Below are 10,790 nucleotides of genomic sequence, written 5' to 3'. Positions count from 1 at the left end.
CTCTCTAACCACACGTAAAATGACTACGACTGTTCCCTCACCCAGAAGCCGCATTCTTGAGTATAGAGCTATTTGGTAAAGCACTTGACAGCTGGTAGGGGCTCTCCCAAGGGTAAGTGCTAATTTCAATGCAGAATCTGTAGATTACACCCAGCATCTATCAAGTTAAGGATTAGATCACCTAAAATCTTAACTGTTAGCCACTCACCAGCCTGGCCAGCCTGACACCGTGCCAGCAAGAATACAAAAGATCTAGGAGCCCTTCAGAGACACCTGGTCCCTTGTACACAGGTGCAATCTGTTTGGCTTCTGAGGCAATTTCCACTAGTCCATTTTAAATGGGTTTGGCAGATGAGATAACATGTACTTCATGTGAAAGAAATGTTATGAATACCAGTTTATGGTTTAGGATCTCTAACATGCAGAAAGAACCAGGAGAGTGAAGTAGTATAGAAATTAAGAGAAATCCAGAGTCAAATGAAAAGAGGTTAATGTTCTTTAAAAAAAAAAAAAAAAAAAAAAAAAAGAACAGGTTAGGTGATTACTTAACTGCTGTGAGGGCAGCTAAATAATTTGAATGTGATTAGAGAAAGTCAGTGACAGCCTCAGAACCTAAGGTCCTCAAGAATATGTCGATCTCTACTTCAAGACCTCAAATTACTCTGCTAGCTTTTTCTTACAACATCTATTCCTTCATCTTACCGTTCTCAATTCTACTGACCTTTACTTCTAGTTCCCCAGATGGTGGCCCTTTATCTCCTCACTGTGGGAACCGACTCTTCCAAACGCAGGGCATCAGTGTTTTGTCCACCTCCCACTGCCCTCTCTCAACAAGGTCATCTCAGCTTCACCCTTTGACTCTCTGCTCGTGTCCAATGTGGCAGTGCTTGATGTTGGTTACTACTATGACCCATTTCTAAAACACTATCACCAGGTTCCAGGAAATACAGGATTTATATGGCTCACGGGCTAACTGGCCCCTTGTAATCCCCTTTAATCAACTACTTGAGCCCTCCTGTGTTCCCACAAAGTAGTTGTTCCCAATTTGCTGCACTCACTCCCCTGATCTGCCCACAACCCTAGATGTATCTCCTCAGGCTAGGCAGCAACCCCACCTTCCAAACTCCAAAACTCATTTCATCTGGCATTAGGAATAGATGCCTCACTTCTTAAGGTAACCCCTCTCATCTAAGGGAGAGGATTCCATCCCAACTCTTCAAATCAAATTTCTATATCCAACACCCCCACCACCAGGATGGTGGTGAGGATGGGGCAATTTGACCTTCCTCAGCCCTTGACATGTCCTAGTGTTTCTCAAGATGTGGTCTCCAGACCACCTGCCTCTCATGGGCTGAAAGTCCCTGTAAGAAATGAAGCTTCTCTAAATGCAATGTGGAATCCTAGAACAGATAAAGAACATCAGTGGAAAATCTGGTGAAATCCAAATGAAGTCTGGCGTTAACAGTAGTGCGTTAATGTTGACTTCTTAGTTTAACAAATGTGCTATGATAATATGTTAATATTAGGGCAAAATGGATATATCTTTGCAACTTTTCTGTAAACCTAAAATAATTCTAAAAGTTTACTAAAACAGAACAAAAAGACCTAATTCTTGGATCCCAAATTAATCTCAATTCCTGGAGCTGAAGCCTGGGAATCTACATTTCTAATAGGAACCCCAAATGATTCTTATGCAGACACAAATTTGAAAACTAGTCTTTCAATTCCCTTTCCATTCCATGCCTGAATGGCTGCTTCCTCCTTGTTTTACTTACCTTAACCTGATTTAATCTTTTAGATCCTCTCAACCCTAACATATAAGTACTATCATTATCCCCCTTTCACAGATGAGAAAGTACTAAGATGCAGTACACAAATGAAGTACTAAGAGCTTAAGTTATTTGTTCAGGATCAACAGCCCATGAATGATGGAGCTGGGAGTTGAATCCCTAATCAGTCTAGCTCCCAAATCTATGCACAGAACCATTCTACTTCCTCTCATTCTGTTGCACGTAAGAGCTCTGTAACTAAATCACTAAAAGAAGCATTATTACCTATTTCTCCAACTTCCTAAGTCCAACAGTGCCCCCCTTTTCCACTGGGGGGAATGAACAATGAGAAAGCATTGGGAAGATGTGCCAACTAGAGACCTGTACGGGTAAGGCACAGTGGCTCTTGCACCAGGATCCAGCTCAGCTGCTGTATTTTCTGTTCTCCCAAATGCCCTAACATGTACCAATCTAATAATGCTCATAGTACTCACTTTGATGCTAAATTAATTCTCAGGTTTACTAAGCATCTGTCCAGATTGTCAGGGAAGTGCCAACTCTAAATCAATTTACAGTTGGCCCTCCGTATCCACAGGTTCTGCATCAGTGGATTCAACCAACCATGGACTGAAAATATTTAGGGAAAAAAATTTCAGAAAGTTACAGAAAGCAAAACTTGAATTTGCTGCACACCACCAACCATTTGCATTATATTTACAACTACTTACTTAGGATTTGTATTTGGTGTTATAAGTAATCTAGACATGACTTAAAGTATAAAGGAGGGTGCGGGGGAAGATGGGAGGATTGTGCGTAGGTTATATGTAAATACTGCACCGTTTTATATAAGGGACTTGAGCATCCATGGATTTTGGTATGGGGTGGCACGGGGGGGAGGGAGACTACTGGAACCAATTACGCACAAATACAGAGGGAGAACCATATATCCTCTTATCTGGGTTCCCTGACTTGTATTTAGACCTTAATACAAAGTTGTGGATCTAACTGCTGAATGATGAAGTTTTGGGAGTTTCTGACTGCAAACCAGACACACACAACAACAGCAGCACTTCTATCCAAATTGCTTCAGTACAGAGTATAGATGGAGGGTTGATAAAATAGAACACAATCTCAGGTAATGTCTCTGTTCTTATGTGTATTTTCCTTCATTTCTTCAAGTGAATCATGAAACAATCACAGGATCAGCAGGAGAAACCTATGAAGTATATTCAGGTAAAACATGTTTTCATTAGTTCTCCTTCTGGTGATTGGAATTTCTTTGATTTTATTATCAATAAAAACGTTGCCACTTATATTCAAAGTACATCCGAGAAATCTGATCATGAAGTTAGAATGCACATACCTCCTTCAGATACTCTTAGAAAACAGTGTCTCTCCATGAAAGCATGAGAAAAATACTTGTACAGCATCTTATTTGCTTTACCATTGCTTTAATGCACTTTAAAATTTATCTACATTAATTGGGAACAAAGAAACAAAAATAGACATTTCTTTGTTTTTCATAAATAACTACTCTCCATATTTGATAAAAATCTCAAAGCATTATTTTAACTTCCCACAAATATAATACATACAATTTTTTTTTTTCTGAAATAATAAGGTCAGCAAATTAAGTATCTTGACACTAATATAACCACATACAACTGCTATTCTACTGACTTCCAGGAACAAAACAAAAACAGAAAACTTCTTATCAAGATGCTCTGGGTTTCCTTTTGCTAGTGTTAGGGATCTGGAATTATAATCATCTGCCAGTAATAATTTTATAGATTCTAGTTGATTGTCTACAAATAAAATATCGCTGGCTCTGCTTTGTGAGTTCTGGATTTGACATGACACTGACAATACCGCATGGGACAGGCACTATACAGACATGGAAATCAGAAAAAGTACTGAATGCCCTGGACTCGAACTACTGACTCAGTATGTGCCTCACTTGGCTCAGTAATAAATTCACCTGCACCAAACCCGTATCAAAAGTCACTAAACCTCTCATATATATAATATATATTATTTATATACACACCCACAACACATACACACTATACATACAGTTTGTAACAACATGAAGTAATATTGTCTTCAAATGATGTACCACAGACTGAAATAAATCCTGTAATTGTCATCAAGCTGCTAGAAGCTTTTGAGAGTTCTGGGCCAGGTTACTTAGTTACTTTCATCCTGCCTACCCTTCATTCACCCTGCTTTAATGTCTTGGTAGCTTTTTCTTTCAAAACCACCCTCCTCAACGCAGGCGTATTTCTTTCCCAGGATCACTTGATTGGACTTTGGAGGCAAGAAAGGGCATGCAGGGGGAGCAGGAAATCCTCAGCCACTGTACCTCGCACCTGCCTAGATTTGTGATGTTCTCTGTCCTGTTGGCCACATTCGGTGTTAGAAAGCAGTTGTTCAAAGCTTTGTCCCTCCTACCCCCCTTGGTCTTTCTGTAGAGCACAAAAGTGAAAGAAGCCTCTTTAGCAGGGGTAGCAGTTCATTAAAATATACAACTACATTTCCTAGCTCTGGGGTTCCCATTCTGTACTTGAGACTGCAGGTCACGGATGCTGTTATTAAGGTGCGGTGTGGGATCCATGAGGTTTTCTCCTGGCAGCCGGTGTCAGGATTAGTGCAGCCCTAGCCCAGGAGGAAACGGCCTAATGAATACCAACTTGGAAACAGTGGTGTCAGCACGTTATTTAAGCTTGTACATTGCTCACAATTACACACAACACACACACAGGCTTATCACTGGAAATGACTACGAGAAAACATGACAAAGGTTTGCAAGGATAAACCAATAAGGCACCAAGAATACTTATTTTCAGCCAATTTAGACAACTTCAAAGTGTGAGGTTAATAATATAAATTAAAATGACTTCCTAAGTCTTATCAACTGATTTACTGAGAGGTCACGTATTAGTTCCTTCTAAATCTTTACCCCCTAGTCTGTGATGGGAGACGTTGCTTACAATTGAACCATGAAAGGGACAGCCCAAAAGCTGTACATGTGAAACTAAACTGGGCCTTAAATCCTCACTAAAATCACAGAGCTGGCTGTGAAGAAGCTGCTAAACCACCCCACAACCTTCCATTTTATAATTGTTTTCATGAGTATGGATTGTTTGCCTAATAAAAATAAAAATCAGAAGAAAACAGCATATGAGATGGAAATAGGGGGTGACCATAAATAGATGGGCTTCTCTGCCCTGGGTAGCGGGACGGGGGGCTGAGGTAAGACTTGAGGGAAGCAGGTGGGCTTCATCTTTGAGGGAAGGGAGGGGGAGAGCAGCGGTGAGAACAGAGGCTGAAAACAGAGGCAGCTCTGAGAGTTGGCCTGGACCTAGACCTCCAAATGCATTACCTGTATTTCGTCTCCTTGGCTTAGTATCCTTTGTCTTAACTGTCTTTTTTTTTTTTTTTAAAGTAAATTGGTTGTTCTTTTTAGGTTTGGTATGTTGCCAAAATGAAAAATAGTTGTTTTAACAGGAAGAATTAAATCACTTCAACCACATCATCCCACAACTTTTAGATACATTCTGCATCATCTTTACACTCCTCCACAAAAAAAAAAAAAAAAAAAAGGAAGAGGAAAAACCCAAATTAGGCACAATGACCTAAGGCAGCAGAATAATCTATGTACTTTCTAGGAAGACATGTTAACTGAGGGAAGAGGTCAAGGTGATCAGAAAAGTTCCTCATTTGAAAAACAAGAGAGGAACTGGCCCTCAGGCAGGGGATCTATTTCAAGGTTCTAAGAAGCTTCTGAACAAGTAGAGGAATTAGATGTGCAAAAAGTTCTGTAGCTCTGTGTACAAGGTTTTGTCGAATATACTGAAATTTTGATTCAGAGGATGAGTGTGTAAGAGCAGTGCATTTTTATAAACGTGAATAGCTTCTGAAAGTCCATGAAAACTATAACACCAGGCTTCTTTCCACCAGCAAAGTGCTTAAATACACTATGGAAACTATACACTTGTTTACTTAATATCCATAATGTAAAAACTGACCTGGGCTTAAATCTGACTTTTCCAACTTTGGTATAAATGAAGCGCAAATCCCTACACTTGTTGTTTTTCTAGGGAGACATCCTCAAATTTTAATTGTTTTTGCCATTTTAGCTTCTTAAATTTAGTCCCCACTCAGTCCTGGTCACTGGTATTCTGCTGGCCAATGCACTGTCACCCCCTTCCCCAGTAATGGCCTCACACTCTTCTTGAATGAATGGTTAAATAGATTAGGAAAGCAAACAGAATTTTTAACAGTAAAGTATGTATGCGTGGTGTGTGTACGTGTGTATTCATCAATACATAGGCTTTCATATATAAATGAGGGAATGGTTCAACAGATTAGAAAAGCAAACAGAATTCTCTAACAGTAAAGTGTGTGCTCATCACTATATAGGCTTTCTCAGAAGAGGAGGAAGAGAAAAATATATTGAGGTGAGGGGGGGTGGGGGGGAACAGCTTTCCTTTTGCTACACTGATCCATGTTTTAAAAGCTTATGCAAGGGTGTTATGGGTCTCACTTGTTTTCAGAGGCCGCAGAGAGCAGTGTCTCGATGCTTTTGGAATATCTGGCTGTAATCTAGTCCAAAGTCCAGGGACACTTATTTTCCCCCATCGCTGCCAGTGTTTGTTCACAGGTAGCCAGCCTCCCTCCCCCCGGTTCAAGCACCTCCTTCAAGGGTGGGTGTGGTTTCTAATCACAGCTCTCCAGGAGAGGAGGAATAAGAAAAGCAAAAAGACTGTTTAACATGATAAAGGAGGTGGGTTGGGGGTGGAGCAGATAAGAGAGGTGTTGGAAATTTACTTAATTACAGGAGGTATATCCATTTTAGTCCTTAAATGTAAAAAGGAGCCCTCTTCAGCACTATCGCTAAGTCCTTCCAGAAGAAGGAAGTGGGTTTATTTTTACCAAAATTTTAACACAAGTTTAAAAAAGTGGGATCACCGAAGCCTATTAAGAACCACCCACTCCTCCGGCACAAAGCTGCCATCTTAACAGTCTAGAATTCAAGTTCAACCAATCACCATCCCTTAGGTTCGCACTCTTCCAAATATTTATTCCGGACACTGCAATGCTACCTCTAACTTATTCAAGCAAAGCTGGCACTGTTGAGAATGAGAATGATTACAAGTACTACAGAGAAGAAACCGAAGCTTGCTAAACGAAGCTAGGACGGACACATTAGAATCTCTAAACATTGCCTAACCTTGTCACTTTTCGGAGGCCCTAACCACATTATGCTCCCCTGCTCCTTGGTGTGACTTAGGGTGTCCCCTAACTTAGGAACTATAAACAGGGACAAGCAGCTCACCTTAAAGCATCTTGGACACTTCAAGCAGTGGAAGGAGAAACAACCTGGAAAAGCACACGGAACAACTTCCCAGTCACAGCAACTTTCACTGTTCACATTATTTTTAAAGACACAAGTATAGGAAATATATTTTCCCAATTTAGACCACACAGTTCAAAGACACCTGAACCAAGTGGAACTTCATTATAATGCCAACTTTAGGATTGTAAAGCCCCCAAAGCAAAGGTAAATTTTGTTGCCAAAATGCAACAAAGTTAAAAATTAAGAAAACTACATATAAATTAAAAACAGGGTTCCTCTTGAAAAGGCAGTAAGATAGAACAGACGTGAGCTGAGCCCCTTTGAGAAGTCCTGGGACAGGTACTCGCCTTGAAACGGTCCCTTTCCCCTCTCTCCAAGTTGCCCCGGGAGGGGGCATCAGCACCAAGAAGGTAAACGGAAGTGACCTTGGCAAAGCTACCAAACAAAACAACCTCCCTCCCTCAACTCCCGGCCCCGGTCCCGGTCCCTCGGCCTCGGCCTCCTCCTACACGTGCGACAAGGACACCTGCTTGTGGTAGGCGGCGGCGGCGGCGGGGCCCGGCGGCGCGGTCCTGCCCGTGAGCGCTGCGCTCGCCTCGGCGTAGTCCCCGGCGGCCGTGGCGCCGCCGCTCTTGTGGCCCCGCCGCGGGCGGCAGCAGCAGCGGCTGGTGAAGCGCCGCCACGACTCCACAGTCTTGCCGGACCAAATCCAAACGCCCGACGTGATGCCCACCACAAGGCACATGAAGTACTTGAGCATGAGCACCCAGTACTCGGGCTTGGCGCGCGGCTGGCCGGAGTCCGGGCCGGGGCACGCGCAGGTGAGCGCAGCCTCCCAGCTCTCGCGATAGTGCTGTTCGTACAGGTAGCAGGCCACCACGATGCTGGCTGGCACAGTGTAGAGCAGCGTGAAGATGCCGATGCGGATCATGAGCTTCTCCAGCTTGTCCGTCTTGGTGCCGCCCTGCTTGATGACGCTGCGGATGCGGAAGAGCGACACGAAGCCCGCCAGGAGGAAGAGCGTGCCCACCAGCAGGTAGAGCACCAGCGGGCCCAGCACGAAGCCGCGCAGCGAGTTCAGGTTCTGGTTCCCCACGTAGCAGATGCCGGCCACCGGGTCCCCGTCCACGGAGCTCAGTGCCAGCGCAGTGATGGACTTGACACTGGGGATGAGCCACGCAGCCAGGTGGAAGTACTGCGCATAGCCCGCAATGGCCTCGTTGCCCCACTTCATGCCAGCCGCCAAGAACCAGGTGAGCGACAGGATGACCCACCAGATGGAGCTGGCCATGCCAAAGAAGTAGACCAGCAGGAAGACGACAGTGCACAGCGCAGGGCCCGTTGTCTCGTAGTGGATGTGGCTGTGCTCGCGGCTGCAGGCGACGCTGGCATGGCCCACGACCAGGCGCACCAGGAAGCCCAGAGACACGCACAGGTAGCAGGCTGACAGGAAGATGATGGGGCGCTCAGGGTAGCGGAAGCGTTCCATGTCTATTAAGAAGGTGGCCACCGTGGTGGAGGTGGAGATGAAGCACAGTACAGACCACAGGCCGATCCAGAAGGTGGCGAACGTGCGCTCGTCGGGGCTGAAGGACGGCTGGTAGCAGGGCACCGCGCAGTTGGGCACCTGGCCCGTCCTCACCTTGTTGTAAAGCGGGTGCGACTCCTTGAGAATGGGCACGAAGGGCTCGCGGCACTTGCACACCGACGGGCCCCCGGCGGCGCAGTCGCTCCCCGAGGCCGGCGACCCCGGCAGGCCTGAGAGGGTGGGCTTGGCCGGGAAGGGCCTGGGGGGCGCCGTGGTGGCCTCGCTGCGGTTGTAATCCATGCACAGGACCTCGGCGTCGCGGCCCAGCACCGGGAGGCGGTCGCAGCTCATGCGTTCCGGCCAGGCAAAGCCATACTGGCGCATGAGCGGCGAGCAGCCGGCCTTGGCGCGCTCGCACACCGAGCGGCAGGGCGGCAGCGGCTTGTGGTAGTCGGGCAGGCAGATGGGCGTGTACATGGAGCACAGGAAGAAACGCAGGTCCGGCGAGCAGTGGATCTCCACCAGCGGCCAGAACTGGTGCACCTCCAGACCCGCCTCGTCCTGCGTGTCGTGGTTGAACTGGTTGGGCATGTGCGTCAGGTTGTAGCCGATGCCGCGGCACATGGGCACTGTGATTTCCTGGCACACCGGGGCCTTGGAGGCGGCCGCCGCCCGGCCCGCCAGCTGCGCTAGGAGCAGCAGCAGCAGCGAAGGCGGCGCGGACGGGTCAGGCCGAGCCATAGCCCCCTCCCTCCCCTCGTCTCCCGCAGCCCGCGCGGGGCCAGCTCAGGCAGGGGAAACCGGGATCCGGGCTTCCCTCTCCGCCGACTTGTGTGGCGCCGGGACTGGCAACCTGTTGGTTTCTTTTTCTTCTAAAGAAATCCGTCCAAAGATAAACTGTTTCGGGAGGGCGCTGCCTCCGCAGGGAGCGCTCAGCTCTTCGCTGGATAGGGCTGGGGAGGGACGGTTAGGGCTCCGATTCCAAGGAAAGGACTCTTTAAAAAAGAAGGTGGGGGAGAAGAATTGCAACCACTCCCAATTAGAGGGGCGTCAACGGCACAATCCCCGCAAGCGGTCTCCAAAACTCTAAGTTAACCTCTCTCCCTCCCCTCTCCTCCACCTCCAGGAACCAAACTACAGACTCCCCGCCCCTCACCCCGCCTCCCTTCTCGCAGGGCCTGCCAGCCTGCACCCCAAGGTCAGAGCGCTCAGCCCCCCGGAAAAGGGCAGAGGACCGGGAAAAGAACGGGGAGAAGGGGAAGGCGCGGGCTCTCACCTCTGAGGATCCTGAGAGAAGCAGATAGTCCGTAGGCAGCCTGGGCCCTCCGTCTCTGGGACACTTCGCTCAGAAACGCGACTCAGAGACAGGCTGGCATCGGGAAAGTTTGGCGATAGGCTGGGTACCCGAGGAGGCAGCACATGGCAGCAGGTGGGGGCGTCTCAGAGAGGGGGTCGCCCCCTGAACGAGGTCGCCGCAGACCGGTCATTCGCCCTCACCTCCTCCGGGGCCCCCCGCATGATCCGGGCGGGGCAGGACGGGGGGCAGGCCGTGCGTTCCACCAGGGTCCGGGAGCCGGACGAAGGGCGAGCGCGCCTGGCAGCACCTGGGCAAGAGGAAGGCGGTGTGCGGCGACCGGGGGATCCCGCCGCCTCACAGCACGGCGAGCAGCCAGCGCTGGCCCCGCCGGGACTGCATGGTGCGCGCCCGCCGCCGCGTCCCGCCCGCCGCTCTTCTCCTCCCCTGCAGGGGGATCCGCGCTCCAGCGGACTCCTGGGGGCGGTGGCGGTTGTCCCGGGACGCGCCGGGCTCCGCTCCTCCCCCGCGCTCTAGCACCCTTTGGCCCACCTCCGGCGGGTATTGAACTGCGCGCGGCGGCGGCGGCGGCGGCGGCGGCGGCGGCGGCGGCGCTGGCCGCAGTGGAGTCACGGCCTCGGGCTGACTGGCCTCTCCCGCCCAGCCTGGGTCACCTGCTTCTAATGCCCGCCGGGAGGCTCCGCCCCGGCCCCGCCCCTTCGCGCTGGGGCTCGGTTGGTGGGCCGCCCCGCCACGCTCTCCGCGCGTCCCCGCCCACTGCCCCGCGGGCTCAGCCTCTCCCCAGGCGCCCTCCGGCCCCGCCTGGAGCTGGCAGCCGAG

At 48.8% G+C, this 10,790-nt stretch overlaps 1 protein-coding gene across 1 annotated transcript; it reads right to left on the bottom strand.

Annotated features, from left to right (window-relative positions):
* Nucleotides 1-3,221: 3,221 nt before the first annotated feature.
* Nucleotides 3,222-10,555, bottom strand: FZD5 (frizzled class receptor 5). The gene is made up of 2 exons (XM_068544584.1): nt 9,933-10,555; nt 3,222-9,651 (listed from the first exon to the last, which is right to left on the bottom strand). Exon 2 carries the CDS (start codon nt 9,395-9,397, stop codon nt 7,634-7,636), a length of 1,764 nt encoding a protein of 587 aa, XP_068400685.1. The 5' UTR covers nt 9,398-9,651; nt 9,933-10,555; the 3' UTR covers nt 3,222-7,633.
* Nucleotides 10,556-10,790: the final 235 nt, after the last annotated feature.

The sequence above is a fragment of the Eschrichtius robustus genome, chromosome 5 (genome assembly GCF_028021215.1).
Source record: "Eschrichtius robustus isolate mEscRob2 chromosome 5, mEscRob2.pri, whole genome shotgun sequence".
In the NCBI taxonomy this organism is placed as follows: domain Eukaryota; kingdom Metazoa; phylum Chordata; class Mammalia; order Artiodactyla; family Eschrichtiidae; genus Eschrichtius; species Eschrichtius robustus.
The sequence above is the reverse complement of the archived record's forward strand: the minus strand, read 5'-3'. Positions and strand labels throughout refer to the sequence as shown.

Excerpts from the sequence above, each read along its gene's own strand:
- FZD5 (XM_068544584.1), bottom strand. The coding sequence starts at position 9,397 with ATGGCTCGGCCTGACCCGTCCGCGCCGCCTTCGCTGCTGCTGCTGCTC.